This window comes from Sturnus vulgaris, chromosome 9, assembly GCF_052056855.1.
Source record: "Sturnus vulgaris isolate bStuVul1 chromosome 9, bStuVul1.hap1, whole genome shotgun sequence".
Classification (NCBI taxonomy): domain Eukaryota; kingdom Metazoa; phylum Chordata; class Aves; order Passeriformes; family Sturnidae; genus Sturnus; species Sturnus vulgaris.
In genome coordinates, this window is record NC_142251.1 from 5,806,899 (window position 1) to 5,827,078 (window position 20,180).

General features: G+C 40.2%; 1 protein-coding gene across 2 annotated transcripts in view; it reads right to left on the reverse strand.

Annotated features, from left to right (window-relative positions):
- ZFYVE9 (zinc finger FYVE-type containing 9) overlaps nt 1-20,180 on the reverse strand; it is a 56,437-nt gene that overhangs the window by 11,101 nt on the left and 25,156 nt on the right. For both annotated transcript variants that reach the window (XM_014870634.2, XM_088169698.1), the window contains 8 exons: nt 17,203-17,302; nt 13,489-13,665; nt 12,998-13,167; nt 12,150-12,273; nt 10,884-11,006; nt 9,621-9,776; nt 2,649-2,873; nt 210-292 (listed from right to left, as the gene is read on the reverse strand). In XM_014870634.2, coding sequence (XP_014726120.1) covers nt 210-292; nt 2,649-2,873; nt 9,621-9,776; nt 10,884-11,006; nt 12,150-12,273; nt 12,998-13,167; nt 13,489-13,665; nt 17,203-17,302 — 1,158 coding nt within the window. The remainder of the gene's footprint in view (nt 1-209; nt 293-2,648; nt 2,874-9,620; nt 9,777-10,883; nt 11,007-12,149; nt 12,274-12,997; nt 13,168-13,488; nt 13,666-17,202; nt 17,303-20,180) is intronic.

Sequence of the window (20,180 nt, forward strand, 5' to 3'; positions counted from 1 at the left end):
GGATCTTGATTTGGGTACCTGGTTGCAATTCACTGTGTTGTTGAAAGCTAACACCCACTCTCAGTAACAGCAGGGAAAATTCACCCAAATCCCCATTGCCTCCTCTTGCATCTCCTGGACCTTCCAGCTACTACTGAACCTGGAGCCCCCGTCTGCCCACACAGATCCACTCCCACTGATGGAATGCACAAATTCCATCACAGACTTACTGCAAGGAGGTTCATGATTGTGTGTCCAGTCTCTCCAAACAAAGGCTTACGGAATCTGACACTAAAAAGTGGGCATGGATAAACTGGAATAAAACAGAAAAGAACAGGTCAGATGGAAATTTACATACTCAGATTCTGCAAAACCAGACCTAAATATCATCTCCTCGGTTGGATGTGGTAAGCAGCAGCTAAAGAAGAGAGTGAGAAGACTGGAATTTAAAAAGCAAAAGGGCAGAAGGGTTCAACATTATAATGACCTTACATGTTCATGGCAGCTTGCCCACAATGCCAGAAACAAGAATAATTATGTGGAAAGCTTCTAAGTGCCACACTGCAGGACTGAACTGAATGACCTGGGCCTTGATGGCAAAGATGACCTTTCTAAGTGCTTTATTCAGGCTTCTTGGAAATGGCTTCTATTTTTGTACAACCATCCTGCTGCTCTCCACTACAGCATCATCAGTCTTTCAGTTCTGTGGCTGACACGTGACATTCAAGTGATAACCCAGATTATTTTATTTCCTGTTTTCATTATTTCATCAGAGTGTGGCAAATTCCACAAGGGTACGTCAAAAACAATTTAAAGGACATTTATGGTATGCCAGTGATGTAAAATATCTGCATTCCTTGGCTGACATCCATACCTGTAAAACATCTGTGATGCAATTCTGAGTGCAGGGCAGGATCTGCCTGCATTACGTTATGTTGCAGCAGAAGCCATCACAATGTTTGGAACATGACTCATGCACTGGTACATAATGCCAAGGTTTCCTAAACACATGTTTGAAGGAGGATTCCTAAACTATCCTCAGGCAAACATTCAGCCTGATTTCCCCAAATGCCACACTCCAGTTCCCAGTGTGTTCAGAAGGGATTGCAGAGTGCTCAGCATCATGTGAATAACATGAGGATTTCCTGATGGAAATCAGCTCCAGCCTCTGCACACTGATTTGATACCTAAAAGCACCACACACCACAAGGCAACCAACCCGTGCACAGTGCCCTGAGGCACCAGCAAGGGCTGAATTTCCTGTGTCTGCCACCCTGGTTTCAAGCAGCAGCTCAGCTCCATCCCAGCTGCACCGAATTCCCTGAGCCTGAGCTGTTGGGCTGATCTGTGGATGCTCAGCAGATGTTTTCTGCACACCCAGCAACCCGAGGGCCTCCTGTATCTGATCTGCACATCCAGCAGCACTGCACAAATGGCTGCATCCTGACTGCTCCACCAGCAAGGAGCATAGAAGGAAGCCCAGGAAACCCTGGACACAAAAGCAGCACCTTCCAGGGAGAAAATGAGGCAGTGCCCTGCAGTCACAACTGGCACAGCTCAAGGGAATATTCCTAAATCCAAACCACAGCTGTAGGAATGATGCAAAGCCTGGCTTCCCAATGTATCAGAGCAGGTACTTCTGCTTGTCACTATCAAAACACTTATTTTGTTTCTGTGCTCAGAAACAGATGTCACATTCAAAATATGAGCACTTTTGTAAATACTGATGAGAATAAATGCACTACTTAAAGAATGCCTGTGGATACACACAAAAACGTGCACACCTTTAACATGAATGTTTCTTTAGACAAGTTTAACCTTCAGTCCTCATCCTCAGAAGGCAAATTTTGAGGATTTCATTTTTCTCCTTCAGCAACACACACATTTTGTGGAAAATTCCCAATGTTCTCAAAATTTTAAAGGGACAAATCTCTATACAGCATATTATAAAACTTATTTTGTTAAAATGTTCTGAAGAAGTTCTGGGGAAAATTAACAACAGCCCACTTTCATAGTAATTTAGACATACCAACTGAAACTGCAGATGAATAAGACATACCATTTTTGGCTCGTCATGGTGGACAAAGTGCCAGTAATGTCTTTGCTCCAGCAATGGTAAATGTCTTTTGAAAATTATTTTACCTTAACTTTATGCTAATTTCATGCTAACTGCTGAGGTTTTGTTCAGATGAAACATTCTCTCCAGCCTGCTTATTATTCTTCCAACAGAATTTTTGCAACAAACTGCCAAGTTTGTTGCCCTTGCACACATATTGTTACTTTTAAAAATCTAAAAGCAAATGGTCTTTCATTTCAGCATGGAAAGAGCTCAACATCTCAAAGGCTCTCCTTTGAGCTAACTACACTAGCTAATCAGGCTTGTTCTGCAGGTAACTCTCAGGTCACTAAATGGATACAAACATGCTCAGAAGGAATTTTGTCTCCACTAAAACCTCCCTGATGACCCAGCAGAGTTGTAAACAGGCTGTAGGTCCCATCACCACCTCAGTGGTGCACTGTGGGTCTGACACACAGCTCTTCCTTGCCTGTTTGAGCCTGGGTGGCTCTGACAGGTAACACTCCATGGCTGAGGGTGTGCTCTGAAGTACTCTGAAGCAGAATTCATCCATTCCCCTGCAGAAGTTACTCCAGCAGTGCCTGCTACTCACGCCTGTATTCAGCTCCGAGTCTCAGCATCAGCCTGATGGGGAACACCTTGGCCCAGGGAGTCTCCCACTTCTGGATGAGGATGCCAAACAAGTATGGTGGGGTTGGGAGCACCAGGTCCTGCAGGGACTGATAGGTCGCTGCAACGTACAAGAACCCTCCGTGTTCTTTGCTTCCAAGGAAGCTCTGGCTGAAAAAGGAGTGTCCCAGGTTGCCAACAATGTTACCTATGGGGAAAAAAAAAAAAGAGTTCATTACTTCACTGGATTGAGAGCTGTATCAAGAATGTCAGGAATTTTTCAGAAGGGGAAAAAAATCCATGTTAAGTTCACTTTGCTTTCTGGAGCGTTAATGTGTATTAACCACACCTGAAACAATGATTTGCTGCACATGGGTGCTCAGGTTACCTCCTGTGCAAAAGTTCTCCCTGGCCTTGGACACTTCAGGGATGGGGCAGCCACAGCTGCTCTGGACAACCTGTGCCAGGCCCTCGCTGCCCTCTCAGGATTTCACAGGAGAGTTCAGGCCAGTATTGCTGCTAGGTGGTACCTGAAACCTCCCCCTGGCACTACACACACACACCCACACAAAGGCCATTTTCAGTGCCTTACAGATATTCAAGGGACTTCCACTGCAGAAGCTGCTGTTGTTTGAACTAAACTTTTGGATTCAGCTGCAATTTAAGGAGGTATGTGCACCTGGTCAACAATTAACGTCCCCTGGTTGTCCTTCCATTTAGGCAAACCACTGGGGTGCCTGCTCAGATACATATTGAAGATCTGGGCCATTTCAAGAATTACACAAAAGACTGTTTATTTCATTAGTACACTTAATGTAAAAAGCAACAGAGAGACACAGGGGAGAAACATCACTAATTTTTATTCACAATTTTACTCTTTGATGCTTCTCATTTCCAAAACTGTTTACACTCAAATGGCTGAATGAATCTGAATGTTGATTAGGTTATCATAGCATCCAACACAGCATTTAACATCGAAGCAAAGAACCATGGTGTGATTCCTTTTATCAAATGACAACAACAGCATGCAAATAATGTACAGAACAGCTGATCACAATTCTCCATAGGAAGATGTGAATATTAATAGTGCTGATTTGCTCTCAAAGAAAAAGGCAATTTCAGAGAGCATGGTGTGCTTGATCACACCACTCATGAGGAATTGCTTGGATTGAGGTACTCAGGCAGACCTCCTGGGCTTCTGGAGCAATCCCAGGCCTTCCCACCTGCAGACAGAGACTGCTGAGTAGGAGTTTCTGCTCTTTCACCTCCTAACTGATTGTTTGTATCTGAACTCAAGGTGGTGATGTGCATGTCTCCATCTGCACATCACTGGACACTACCTGGAGAGTTTCTTCCTTTTACACACATGATATACACACAGACAAATGCTAGGTTTTAAGTAAGTAAAAATATGAGTCACAGAAGTGATACTTTGACATCTTCAGTAATACAAGTTATAACAGAGCTACTCCAGCCCTCCCTCTGGAGATGTGGCCATGCTGCTTTGCACCCCTCCAGACCACCTTGGCACAACCATCACTCAATACTGTCCTGCATATGACCTTGGGTCCTCCAGCTTTACATATAGTGACTGGTAGGTCTGTAAGCAAAAGGTTCCTTTTATACTCCAACTAACAAGCTCAGGGATTTCTTTATTTTTCAAATTTCAGGGCCCCTTCGTGGATTTTTTTTTCCCATATTCACAAATGCTGCACAAAGTAAATGATTAGGTTGCCTGTTAGAAGGTGATAGCTTTGGCAGTCCAGCATCCCATAGCAGGGTGAGCTTGCCACTGTCCTACAAAGCCAACCTGTAATTTTACACATGAACACAGGCCAAAGCTGACATGATCACCCAGATCATACTCCAGAACTCTCAGAGTGGCTACAACTTCTCAGCTGAGCACACTTGATGAAAAGTAGCTACTGGTCAAACTACCATGAAGAACAGAGCCCCATCAAATGTCAGCTGCCGAGAATCCCTGCTCCTGCCCGTGTGCAAATGCAGCTCAGTAAATGCCTGCTCATTGAAACACCAATGCACCAATGTGAGCATCCTGCCAGTGAGTGCAAACCAGTGTATCCACTGGTGTTCATGAGAAAGATTTTCACTTATCTAAAATAGCTGCTGGCATTCGTTTGCTTTTGCAGTTCCCACCTACCCTCACTAATCGCCTCTTCTTCATTTATACTTCCTTTTCCCCTTCCCATCTGTTCCTACCCAAATAGAGCTACAGCCCTGATAATAAAGTTACTTGGTGAGGTTCTCAGTTCCAACAACATGACCACAATAATCCTTTTTACCTTTCAAGTGTATGACGTGTATGAACTGCCAAACTGCACTGAATTCTGCCCCCTTTTCTGTGTATTTTCTGAGTGCAAGAGGCCAGGCAAAGTGCAGCTGTACAATCCTGTATGGATCTGAGACGTGTGGCACTGCCCACTGGAATGATAAAGCAACCAGACATTTCCACTTGAGACTGGTGCCAAGTGCTGCAGCAGAAGGGGATGACTACTTATTTTTTCCGTTTCAGGAGATGGAGCTTCAAGGCTCACACGCCTGGGATGCCTTAATAAGAATTTTTCAGCCAACGGAAACGTGGAAAAAACCCTTAGAGTGGAATCTGCAACTCAGCTGTTCAGCCTTTTCCTTCCACATAAGCCACAGCATCATAAATTACTCCTTCTGACACAAGCAGCTTGCACAGTGCAAGCTCCAAGAGGCTGCCACCACTTTAAGAGGACAAATTACTGGGATTAGGTAGCTGTGCTGCAATTCATTATTTATAACAGCTTAAGAGCCTGGATGTGGACAGCATGGAAAGAAGCAAGTGTTTTCCTACACACTTCTTTAGTGCCCTTTCCAGTCAGCACAACCAAGTCAAAAAGCCTTTTTGGGCTTGTCCCTCAGACATTTCTGCCCTGACCAGGGGTTGTCCTGCCCTGTCTCTGAAGGTGATTCCAAGCCAAGGCCCCACAGAGAAGTTGCTATTCCCAGCCTGACATTGTCAAACCCAACCCACTGCACCATTACACATTTTAAGTACAGAACTGTTTCAGAGGCTTGTAGAGAAAGTGTAGGCGTCAGAAAAACCTTCAAAAATAACTATCCTTTGCAAAAGCATGTAATTTAATTTAAAACATATCACAACTTCCTTTCTAATGAGGCAATCTCAGAGTGAGCAGAAAGGTGCCTTTCCATATATTAAGTTCCAGCACCTGACATCAGACAACTGACATTATTTAGGAAGTGCTTTAAGTGTGCATGATGCATCTAAAGCAGTTCTGCAGGAGGTCAGTACTTACTCTCTTCTCAATTATACTGGGTTATCCTTGACTTTAAATCTTAAGCACCTCTACAAAGCTCTCCAGAAAAAAAAGATGCTTTTATCCATGGTGTTTTGAATTCTTCACTTAGATATTTTTCTGTGATGAATAACGTGCTTTGTATAGCAGTTTGGCAACCCCTTATGGCCTCAAAAAAGAGATTCCTGCATTTGCTTATTGCCCTCAATGTATGGTGAAGCCAGTTGGGTACTTTTACCAAAAAATTATGAAGTTAAATTTTTAATGTATGCTTCCTATCTTTTGGTTAATAGCAGGTCAAAAAAAGGTAATAACATCCAGACTCAGGCAAGGCATTTATCTGTGGCTTGGGGAAGTCCATCTAGCCTCATTCCACTGCCATCAGAACAGCCAGGAACTGCCATGTACCAAACTCTGCTGGCATCCTGAAAACCCCAGCACCCCAGTCCTGCAGCAGGACGTGCAAAGCAGTATTTACCTGTGAACAATCTAGCCAGATGGATTTTCTTCAGAAGCAAATGAGCACATTTCCTTTGGAAAAGGAACACAAACCAAGTCACTCCAAGAGCCACAAAGAGCCAGAGAAGAGCCAAGACCATGAATGTACCTTTATGCCCCAACACATCTGTAGCAGATGCCAACACTGAGAAAAACCATATGAGCTCCACATTCAAAGTTCTGGCCGTGGCCAGCGTCTCTTTATTGAAACACATCAGAAAGTAATTTGGAAAGAACTTACTCCTATTGCCAAGGGCCATAATGCTTCAGTTACTATCAGTGAGAGCAGCAGCTGCCAGCACCCAAAACTTTCTCAGGCTACTCTGTGGCAGTCTTCCTAACATCACTCACACACCTCATATGAGGTTTGATTTTGTCTCCACCTTTCCACAGACCAGTTGCAGGGGTGTATTACTACCACCATATTTAATTAAAATCACACTGGGTAAAAAATGCACAAACTGTGTCTAGGATAGACTCACCCTCACAAGGAATATTCCCAAAAACCAGGGTGACCACAAAGCCATTTCTGGCAGTTGCCAGATTTACATTTCCACTACAAAAGTAACAGTAGCTTTTATTGTCTTCCAGCACAAAGCTGATGCACTAGGGCATCTCTGGCAGCACTACATTAACACATCCAACTGCCTCAAAGTACCCATTCAGAGGGACAGAAGTTCTCATTTTCCCACTCACTGCCAGGCTTATAGCCAACAGACAAGGATAATCATGGGATTACTACTACAGCAGTGCCACTACTACAACCACAACAGAAATCATTAGCTTCCAATTTCAAAACAAGAAAAGCAGCACAGCAGGGAGCTTGATGACAGAGGGGCCAGAGGAAAAGTAAAGTGATGAAAAGTGAGCAGCAACAAATACTTGCCTTAACTCATTTTATTTGTTTGTAACTCGTAAGCATACAGCCTATAGTGAAAAATGCCATTTTTCCTTCAAAATCTCTCTACTGCCACCCTACCAGAGCCAGCCTGCAAACAACAGCCAGCACAGAGGGCAGGACTCTGCCTCCAGAACAAGTTATGCCTTCAGGAAAGCAGAAACAGCTGGGAAGAGGCACGAGTATATACAAGTACTTTGTGCTTCTAGGCTTGAGCACACAATTCAAACTCCTAAATTCATGTGACTCATGAAGAAATAATTTGCTATGGATTGAGCTTGAATCGAACAAACAAAAAGGGATGCTGTGTTTTTCCGCTGAAAATAAGACCAAGAAATCTAAAATCACTTCAAAGCAAAATCAACAACGTTAAAAGTAATTCTTGTTTCCATTCCAATGAAAAGTATTGTATGTGCCTTTTTATTTTATTACTGTTTTTAAGAAAACTTATGATAAAGGAAATAAATAAAAAATATCCACAGAATTTATTTCAGTTTCCTGATACAGAATACATTTAAGCCAATGTATTATATAATGAAAAATGAAATGGTGAGGCAGGCTGTTATAGAGTCTCTAAATTCTACTGGGAATTCTTGTTTGCTCTAAATGTCTAAATCATCTCATTGCCAGGAGAGGTGCAGTACCTCTGAAGTGAACAGCTTGGAAAGGACGGCTCCACCTACAAGAACAGAACTGCTAACCACTTCCAAGGGATTGCAGGCACCAAACTGAAACCCCTACAGCATCACCTCCTCTCTGCCTGAAGAATGTTGAAGCAGCCAAGTTACAAATATGCTAACAGATCCTTCTGCCTCTCAAACAACGCGTGCCTTGCAAAGAAAAAAAGGATGGATATTGAGAGAGCATTCCAAAGTGCTTTGGGAGTTTATCAAGGTGCACTATCTACAAAACCTGCGGGCATTACACAGTAACTGAAGGTGTCTGTCTACTCATCCTTCATGTCTGAAACACAGCACACAGCAGATCCTACCAAAAGAAAACACACAGTGGAATTCTTCAACAGCGACATTTGGTTTCTGATTAAGAATTGTACAATAGTAAGCAGCTCTTTGCACCAGTGGAATTGTAGGATATCAAATTACTACCACTACAGTACTAAAAAAAGAATTCCAAATACATTATGTAGGAGTTATAAATTATGTATTTCTGTAGTGTAATTATACAGAACTTCATAGCAATATACACAGCAAGCTGGATTTATATCTGCAATATACATATATACACATTTATATACACATGCTTGCCATTTTTCATATCTATCTCCCTCTGAATAATATCATTATAACACAAAGAAAATAAATTGAGGTTTACAACAGTAGTTGTTTTCCATGCACACAAGATCCTTTATGACATGAGATAATACATTCTGAACCTGGCAACCTCTCTGGACAAGCTGACCTTTATTGTACAAAGATATTTTAGGAAACAAATATCTTTCATTATTTTATTAAAGTACTAGATTCAATCACTCCAAAGGCATTATGAATGATAAACAGAACCTCTTGTAAATGTATTTTCAGCATATAACCTTAATGCGATCCAATTTCACCTCTGGAAAACAAGCTTTATTTTCTGATCAATGGAACCGAATACCTGCATTTTTCCTTATGCAAGGATTTTTGAATTCTAAGGTCCAACAATAATACCTAGAAGTGGAAGTCTACTTACTTAGCAAATGTAAAATGTGCAATGGTTTATACAAAAATCTTGCAATCAAGATACAAAAATTTAAAATTCAGGGATAATTTCTGAAATGCTCTACAGTTCATTCTGGGCACACACATACATATATATATATTATTCTAAAATATAAAAAGGATCTCCATAATGTAGGAAGAGATACGGGCACTATGAGAATCAAACTTCTGAACTACTTGGTCAGGAGATATTGAACATACTCTCCACAAGAATTCTCAACATTTTCTTTCTGGCTGGAAGATCTTTGGAGCAGCTCCCCAGGTTACGAGCATTTTATTTGATGAGATGACTAAAACACTGGATACTGAAAACAAACAACTCATCTCCCTATCAGCTTTGATTATTATTCTCTTTTTATATATTTTTTTAATAAAAAGAGCCATTTGCTGTAACAAAAATGTATCTGACCTGTCAACTTTCTGTTGAATACACTGAAGTAGACAAGGCACACATCTACATGTCAATTGTCATAATAATTATCACTGACCCTGTATGATCATCTGTTCAAAGCATTTTTAACAGAGAGCATTCCTACCTGCTAAGGCATCCCGGTAAAGTTGCACAAAATGGTTGAAGATATCCTTAGGCAAACATTTCTCATCAGGCAAACACTGCAGGAGAATGACGATCTCTGACTGCCCCACTGCGTGCATGCCTTTCGTGGTGAAACACCAGCACTTCCTGTTCACATCTGCATGGATGGAAACATGGATCAGCAGAGCAGAATTGCAAGAAGGATGCCTGAATTTCACTGCAGGAAGACAGCTCTCGCAAGGATGAGTTTTACAGCATGTATTGTTGTGCTATCTGTCACACAAATTACGTCCTACAACTGTTACAGTGAGGGCAAGCACATCCAAAACAAGAGCAGCTCAATAATTCCCAGTTTACAGCTAAGGAAGAGCCAGAGTATTACAGCTCCCAGTCAGATCTTGGGATTAACACCACAAAGCAGACTTTTAGCAGTTTCTGTATTCAAATGAAAGGACAGGATTTAAATGTGAATGAAGGAGCCTGGGAACAGGCCAGACTGTTGGCTGTGTGCACATGATCCTGACAGCTAAAACAGTTTCTAACAGTGATATCTCTCTTAATATGGAGAGCTGGATGTCAGGTGTCTCCATGAGACCTCACTGTGTTGTTCTGCTTCACAGGAATGTTAATAATGACACATGCTCTGAGCTTCATTTCTTGGGGATACTAAGTCATTGAAATAAAACCTGTGCTTATAATATATTACCTTTTTATACATATGTAAAACATTGTACTGCAATCAAAGAGATACTTAAAGGTTCATAAACAATTTATTAATACAAAACAGTCCTTTCCAATTTCTCCATCCACTTCCCCACTCCTCCTTCAGCATGGGTACACACAGACTCAGGACAGAAAGGGACAGAAGAGGTGCACAGGGGAATGGAACCTCTGCATTATTATGGAATCCCATCTGCTTTTTCCAGAATGGGATGACAGGGGAATAAGTGAAGCAAACGAAGGGAAACGGGTGATAAAATACCCTGCCCTACTAAACTCTACAGGAGACATTGATCTCCAAACCTGAGACTGGAGGCTCTATCAGGCTTGTTTATATTTTCTACATAAAATTATCTGTATTGATACCTAAATCACAAGAAAAGAGCCTTTCGACATTTAGCTTAATATGGCTCAATACAAAGTTTTCAGCCTGTACCCACTTCCCAAGAATATCCTACCAAATAAAAATGCTGCCTTCCTACTAATAATCTAGATAACATTCCCCCTCTCACAGACTAAGACTTATTTAATAAAAAACACTTACAATTTACTATTTTTACCATGGACAGCAAATTAGCATTTAAAACAAATACTAGAGGGTCAGGGCCACCATCCTCCAGCTGCTGCATGACAGAGATCTGAGAAGGTCTCTCTTCCACAGCATAGTCTACGAAAGAAACAAACACAATGAAATCCATAAATTACTGGTACAAACTCTACATTATAATCAGATAACCCCAATTCCAATTCTTTTTACTGTTTTGACCTTTTAGACAAACATTTATTTAAGTATTGCTGGTTTAATTGATTGTTTCTTAGACTGGTATTTTCACACTTCAGCAGAATTTATGAGATAGTCTCTGTATATCCTTTAGAAAGGTGCAGCTTGTTTCAGAAAAATAACTATTTTTCAGTATCAACTAGAGAAGAAAATTGAAATCAGATTGAAAAATGTGTCACAATGTCAACTGAAATCCCAAATGACTAAGTTAAGAATTGTTACTTAAATCACAGTAAGGCAGAAGAGCATCAGTCCTGAACTACCATGAACAGCTAACTCAGGATTGAACAGATCTGTTTTGAAATTAAATGCTGCTCACATTTTGGTTTTGACACGATCCTGAAATAAAAGGTTACTTCCAGCTTAACATAAGAAATGCACTGTGTCAGCAAAATATCTAATAGGAATAAAACAACCAAAGAGAAAATAAGTTTATTCCAGGAATGTATTAAAGGATGACATGAATCAGACTGTGGAAAGCAATGTCACACAAACAAATACACGTTTTCTAATCTCTTCAAAATTATTTTTTAATTTTCTGAAGACTCCTCCATTTGGATCCTTTATAAGGGGATATCACAATGACTAAAAGCTGCACTGTGGGCCAAGATGTGCAATAGTGTTGTTGAATGCAGTACTTGTTGATGCCTCACACAGAGCCCATGTTCCAACAGAATTTCAGAGAAGGGAAGTATGAATATTCATAAGGCTAATTAAAACCTATCTCCATGTGAAATATTCCCCACAGTCCGATTAGTAAAGAAATTAGCACATGTTTCTGGACTGCAGTTAATTTTTTGCTTCGTGTTTTACTTGTTGGAGGAATTTCATTGCAAGGTGAGGCTCTTCCTGGATGCAGAGAGACCAACTGTGAAAAGGAGCAGCCCAACATTTACCCGTGAGTGCTTACTGAGAATTCCTTCAAATACTCAGCACACTGCCAGCATCTTATTTTTAAAATAAACACAGTAGCCATTAGGTTATTGCCTCTGGTAAGCATAAAAGCTGGCTGCCAAATTATGCCCTCACCTCCTTTTACTCCAGTGGAGATGAGAATTGGAGGAAGACCATCTTCAGGAATCAGATTCATTGCACTGCCAACAGGACTGCCAACCTGAGTTATATTTCCCGAGAATACAGAGGCATTATCAGTCTACAAGAAGCAAACAACAAGGAAGGACAGCATTAAAACAGTAATAATGATAAAAATTTAAGAGCTGGATGGCTAAATTATTATAGATGTAGGTGAAGGAGTCTGTGTCTGCTGGAGAAACAGAAGCACCAAGTAATCTAGTTCTGTAACAAGAGATGATCAAGTGATGATTCCTGTATGTGAACTACTGCTAGAAAATCTGTTTAGAGCCTGCACCTCCCTTCTCTAACACTACACATATCCATGTCTTCAGAAAATCTTAATGCATCTATGCCCATTTGGACTTCAATTCCACTTACATGGGGTATGGTGGATTTAACACTGTTAACTTTATCTGCACTTTCCTGCACACATAATTTCTTGACATTATTCTTCTGATCCACACTATGATAACCTCATTGTTTCCTTACTGACCAAGACTCACCTTTTTTAAAACATGTTACACAAATATCCTTCACACACCAGCTGTACAGCCAAACAGCTGGAAGCCACACAGACAATAAACATTCTTAGTGCTCTGTCCCAAAAATCCTCATTTCACCTTTAAAAATATGGTTGTTTCAACACTCTGCAAACATTCAAATAAGGACAACACTTGCTATGCAACACATTAAGACAAGCCTGAGCAGATTTCCTACATGTCTTACTGCAGTCACCACAGCAACTCATAGGCCACTCACAACCAAGGCAAACACAGGATTTTGAATGCCAAACACTCCCTTACTTCTGCTGATAAAGTGTTGTTGGCCAAGGGCTTTGATGGATCATGAGACACTGCTAAGGTTCCTGTGGAAGTTGTCCCAGCCACTGTCAGCTTTGCTGCATCAGCAACTTCTCCATTGGGTAAAATCCCATCAGCAAACCAAACACGCCTTTGTTCTCTAGGCTGAGCCACTGGAGAGAATGTAAAAAGACAGCATTTAACATCTCACAGCAACACTGACTAGGAAACTGGAAAATCTGAGCATAAAACAGCAAAATGGAAAAAATAAATATAAAAATGAGAATTGGAAGGAATTTAAGACATCACCTAGTGCATTCCCTATGGCAGCATCATGTACTGACACAACCACTGAGAACAATTTACATGTCTTGAAAAACCTGATGTGTCTTCTGAGAGCAGGAATAACACACTGGCATTAGCCATTACTTGCAATGGATGAGGTTCCAAACTCTTACTACAGGTAAACTGCAAGAAAAAGGAAGTGCTCTTACCTTCTGCTCCAGGATGCTTCAGAACTCCCACAGGTACCATGACAGTGGGAGGCGGCGAGCTCAGGGCGCCCGAGGCCTGAGCCTGCTGCAAAGGAGGGATAGTAGAACAGTATTCAGCAGGATTGTTAGGGTTAGGGCTCTGGCTTGAGGCACTCATCATGTTCTCCCAGGCTTGAGCTAAAGCAAACAGAGAACAAGAGCCATGAACACAGAGGAAGGTACCTAACAGTCCAAAAACACTGTGTTAAGTTCTCAGCTGCTGTCAGGATGGAGCCTCCCAAAGGTCATTCCCTTCATGTAACAGCCCAGGAGACTGCAATTAAGCCAGAAAAGCACAAGGAGAAACTGCACTGACACTGTGCAATAAAAAAGTATCAGTTTATAGAAAAGTATTTTCTGAAAATGGTTACAATACATTTGACTTGAGTGATGCTAAGTTCCTCATGCTTCAACTTGCTCCTTCTTCAAAGATTTAATTGAAAGTAGTGAATGTGTACATAAATATATATATGTGCACAAATATGTCACAATGCATAGAGAAACAGACATTCCTACTGCAAATGCTTCATAACCCACAGAATACTTGAGCAGTTTTAGCTTTCATTTATGATAAAAAGCACCCTGCATTTCTTTGTGTACAGATCAAAAACTTTTCTTCTTAACTGTAAAAAACCCCTCATGCTATTAATTTGGAAGGCATGACTTGAGCCTTAATTCAACTGGCCAAAAAATAACACATAAATCTTCTTTGTCAAAAACATCTATAATAGGAAAATCTCCTCTGGTGAGTAAACTAGACCATCTCCACAGTGCTACTTAGGCTTGTAGTAAGATGCCAGAAAATTCATGTGTGCTTGCACCCACAACTATATTAATGTGTTACAAATAAATGCATTCTTTGAGTCAGGCATAAATATTATGGCACCTAAGCTCTCAGAGCACATACATACTTGGGTCCCTTCAGCTGCAAATTGTTAGAAAACCAAGGTGGAAATAACAAGACCAAAAAAAACCCCAAACAGAACTCAACAGAATATAAACTGTTCTGCTTCCCACCATCAACCTGCAAAACCAATAGTGAAATGCTTGTCAATGAAAAAGGTATTGGCATTCCAGCTGAGAAAATACTTGAACCAAAGCACTTTTTAGGCAGCAATTCTGTTATACCAGTTATAGTAACAGTCCTGAAAGAAGAAAGTATTAAAAATGCACAAAGTTACATGTCCAGGGCTCCTTTATTAGAAAAGTAAAAGAGCATTCTTAAAGCCTTCTTTAGATGGAGCAAATTGCCAAGTCAGCATATCTACCAACTGAAAACACACTAAAAATAGCATTGGAGACTGATGAAACACATAGCCTGGCCATGGAAATGTGCCAGAAAACACACAGCCCTCCCCTCACACCCCACTCAAATACAAACCAGGTACCAATGAAATAATAACTGCTTTTACAGCTCCTACCCCCACTTCCAGGACTGTGCAGAGACTCATGCTAAACCTGCTGCACTAACAGGCACAAAAGCCCCCAAACCTGCACTGACAAAGAAACTGGAAGGATGAGGAGGGGTGGGATACAATTAGGCTACAGGTTAACTAACAGCAGCCCAAAGCATCAGCAGAAACAGCAGGGACAGGAACAGAGGGAGACAGGGCAAGCACAGCACTGGCCCTGGAAGGAACCAGGCACTGGTGTCACTGTTTGCTGCCATTAATGTGCATCTGCCCTGGCAACAGCACAGAGAGGCTTTCAAATGAAATCATTATAATATGATCAGTTTTATTATGTCTTTTCAAAACAACACTTTGGTTTCAATTGAAATATTTTCAGATGCTTCCCTTCCCCCAGATGAAAATCCTACTCACCACCAGAGAGCCAGCTGTCTTTTGCTAAGTATATTTGTAATTCCTCGTTCTTGTACACCTTGAAATGTGTTAATTTCTCCATCCCAAAATGTAACAATTTAGAGCCCCTTCAGCATCATTACTGGGACTTGTTTTTAATTTCTAGATATTATAACCTACAATTTCTTGTCACCTTACACATTTGACCTAGAGCAAAAAATTTTTAATAATTAAAACCTACTACTGCACACCAATTAATGTTTAATATTTTTGAAACATTTCATCTTTTAAAATTTTTTTTGAGAAAATTATATTCCTGTTTCATAACAGATACTGTCTACTAATTTCATATTCTCATCTCAACACTAAGCACTCAGTTACTTTCAATCAAACCTGAACCAATATTCAACTTCTCTGGAGAAAAAAATAAAGCTATGACTTTAAGTTTAGTGTTTTATTTTACATGTTCAATGAAGTAAGAGATCTTTCTGAAAACAGCTCAAATAATCCACTCTGCAGTAACATGTAAAGATACTGCCAAAATTACTGTGTGATGCTGACACAAACCACAATTTTCCTAACTAATTCTTGGTTAGAATCTTTGCTAAAAGTCTCCAAAATTTAGCTAAACAATTGCAGCAATGGAGATTCCACGATAAACCATCCTGATAATTACTGAACAGTTATCCTAACAGTTAAAAGTTTGCATTTAGAGCCTGAATTTCTCTGACTTCTCTTTCTACCTTTTACATATTAGAATGCATCTGTCAGACCTTCCTCTACCACTGAATTCACTTCTGGCATCAAGTTTCAGCGATCCAGATATATGTGTATACCCCAGGACTAAGACACCCATTCACATTCCCACTAATAAGCCAAAATGCCTGGAATGTCTCACGGTGAGACAGGTGATCTCCTGATTTAAGCACTCACATGGGTCCTCTGCCAACCTAATCCAGTTTCTCTGTCTTCTCAATTAAAGACAGAAAAACTGAACACTGAGTCTTCCAGCAGGAGCTGTCTCGTGGCATGGGCATAACTCAAGCTGGACAGATCACCCAGAGGTAACTGGCAGTTACCAGTTAAGTGGGAAGTTCTGGAGATTTTCACACGCCTCAAGAGAATGCTCTGTGTTTGCCCATATTTATAGCACAGCTCTAAAGTGTTAATACAATAAAGAAAAACACATAAAATACATTCCACAGCCTGCTGGTCAAAACCAGAGTTTTTCCTTACACCAAGCAGAGGTGATAGAACTTCCTATCAGTTGTACATGTTAACTACAGAACCAGTGACCTCTCTCCTGAGTCCCATGTTCTCACCAGGTTTTTAGCCACAGCACCACCCTGGGTTTGACACTCTACAGGAATGTGTAAAAATAAGAATCTAAGTTCAGCTGTTTATGGACCTATTTAGACAAGACCTCCTACTCTAGCACGAAGGAATTAAGAAGAGGAGCTGGATAAATTTGTGGATAAATACTACTTTCCCAATCTCCTACAGTGCATCATCCAGAACAGGTACAACTGCATTACTCTACTCTTTGGTATTCCATCTAAATGTGTAGCAGGTTATCTACTCAGGCAACAAAGGATACAGAGTACACTTCTGAGTCAACAGCAAAAAAACCCCAAAAGTCACAGTTTTTGCAATCCTGGTAGAGCACTCCCAAATTAAAGCTTTCTCTCACTACATCTTACCAGTTTTTCTACTCTTCCCAGGGATTCCATGCCAGCCTCTCAAGCACCTTTACTGTTTTAGAATACTTACCCATACAAATGAAGTATTTTGATATTTTTGTTTTTAAATGCTCTCACTGGAGCTCCACACAAAGCCAGTGAAGTGGCAGATCTGGGATTCCCTCCCCACTCACCATTCATCAGCACTGAGTGGCAGATCACACACACTCTGGCTTCTTTTCGGTCCATGTACAGCAGCTTGCACTTCAGGCTACAGCAGGCAGCACAGAACACCTGGAACACAGGGGAAACTGCTCAGGGGTGGGCAAAATATGGGACAAACCGATGGATTTGGACAACTGAGTGTCTGCAAAGCTCTTGAAATGCAAAATACAGAGGTAAAAAAATCAGTATTTTCCCATTAAAGCCACAGTGACCAACACCTACCCAGGGTGCCTGTACTACCAATCCTGATGATCATTTTGTGGAACACATAAATGCATTTTGTCCTGATACTGCACTGTGGTGTTTATAAAATTTGTCTGGCATAAATAACAGTGGGGGGAATAAATACCTACCACATTACAATCCCTCTCAGATTTAAAAATTTGGGAATTAACTTCAGTCTTAGAAAAAGCATTAGATTTAGAATTAGATCTAGAATTAGATAGGAATTCAATGCACAAGTATTCCATATATATAAGAGACTGCTATGGCACAGATTAATTCAAACTTAATTCTTTGCAACAGCACAATTCATCTACATGGAATTGGACATTACAAGGAATTTTTGGACATCAGGAGGAATTTCTTCACAGAAGGGGTGATGAAACATTGGAATGGGCTGCTCAGGAAGGTGCTGGAGTCACCATCTCTGGAAGTGTTTAAGGAAAGACTGGACCTGGCACACAGTGCCATGGGCTGGTTGATCAGTGGTGATCAGTCACAGGCTGGACTTGATGATCTCAAGAGGTTTTCTCCAACCTAAATAATTCTGTGATTCTATATTAGCAACTCCAGACGTTTAATCTCCTAATATCTAGCAAGCTATTCCTCAGCTGAGGAGGAACAGTGATTATCAAAATGTTTTAAGCATTCAACATATAAACCAAGACATTTAAGAAAGCTGAATGATATTAGTACTGCAAGAAAATCTTGCTCCATTTCTATAAAAAACGCTCATTTTGACATGAATACAAACACCTCAGCATCACAACAGGGAGAACTCAGGAAGTGCATTCTGTGCACCCTGGCTGCTAAAGGCAAAGCCCAGGGAGCACAAAGTGCTGTGGAAATGCAGCTGCAGTGCTGGTCCTTCTCTCCTGAACCAGCTCTAAAAACTCCCCAGTCCTGGGCAGGAAACAGCCCTGAGGCTTCCTCCAGACAAGGAAAACCATAAAACACCAGCATGGCTCCTGCCCCAAACACACTTGCATGCAGATATGATCCTTCAGCAGCAACTGCCTTCTCAAAATCCTGCAGAACACACGCCCCAAAGATTTCCTATTTGTTTTAAATAATTATATTGTCTTCATTTTAAAAATCCAGTAGTTCCTCAGGGTTCCTTTTCAGGTGATGTGAAGATACTGATGAACATCTCTTTCCTGTAGAAAGGTAATGTCACACTCAGGAGATTCAGAAACAGCAGCAGTTGCCTAACAAATGAGTTCAGATATCAAGAGAGAATTTCAAAATTTAATTATGGGTGGATATTATCTCTGCAATTCACTATGCATTATTATGATCTATAATGCTTTCTAAATTAAGAAAACCATTCCATCACTCCAGCAGCATTATTTCTGTATTACAGACAAAAAGCTACATAGGATTTTTATATATACATGTGTTTAAATCCAATTAAATTTCAAACAAGTTAAAGATCACACCAAATTATGACTACTTTGCAGCCTGTTACTTGCAGGTTTTTAGTGGCAAGTGTTTTTAAAATAAGCAAATGCAGGTTCTGAATTCAACATGAGAGTTGAAAATCAAATGTGCAGAAAGCTCAGCCTTGTCTCATTAGAACCAGTTCTAATGTTTTCTAATTATGACAACTCAAACATTTCAAAAACAAAATATAATTAAGCATACACTGGAATTTTAATGCAAAAATAAAATCCACCCTTTCACATGTGTAAAAACCTTTAAAAAACCAAAGTAAATTACTTGAAAAATCTGATTTCTGCACTTACATCTTAACCCAATATACAAGTATTCGAGGGAATATTAATAATAACATGACAGCATATTTTAGAGACACTTGACATCATTTCAGTTCTCTGGGCAAAACTTCCAGTCAAAAGTTCATTTAGTATTGAACACGGAAAAATCAATGTTGTCAACCATAAATGAAGGCCCAATACAAATTAATATCTAATTTAGGACCCTTTTTCAAACAACATATTGTGCATTCATGAAAGCTCCCAAATGCAATGACTGAAATATTAAAAGAGAAAACAGAAGCAATGACAGAACATCCCCACCTCCTCTCTCAGGCTGCATCAGCCCTGAGTAGCAGTAATGCAGAGAACGTAAACCAGCACAACTGGCAAGTCAGACTTGTTATTAACAATCACCAAGTCATTATCTCAGTACATCATGCTATAAAAAAACAACAGAGCAGTGTCAAAGCAAGATTTTATGTTACTAGGGTTTTCAGGTTCACTAGGAGTTGTTAAAGCATTCATTTCTAGGGGAATTGCTGATTTTTTATTTTTTTTTTAATTTTAGTGGAAAAATATAGTTTTGGTTGTCAATAAAAAAGATTGCATACAAATTTTCTGGTTTTCCTATCAAGGGTGATGATTTCATCTGACAACAGAAAGTACATAAACACATAACATATAATTTATGAATGTGCTCACACACATTCACTAGGTTCTTAATTTTAACTCAAAATTTACTGTAAGTGCATTACTATCTATCAATCCAAATGGTTCATATCATCCATTAACTTTGCAATTACTATTCTGAAATTAAAAACCCAGACAGACTTCCCAGTTGCCACTCAACTATTTTTAAATGCAGTGTTTATTCCCAAATGAAACAGATACATTCACCCCTACTAAAATGATTTGTCATGATGTTAATAAAGCTTAAAAAGAAATTGTTGTGCTAAAGCTTGTGTTCAAAATATTTAATCCATTACTTCCCCTAGAAACAAATAACTGCA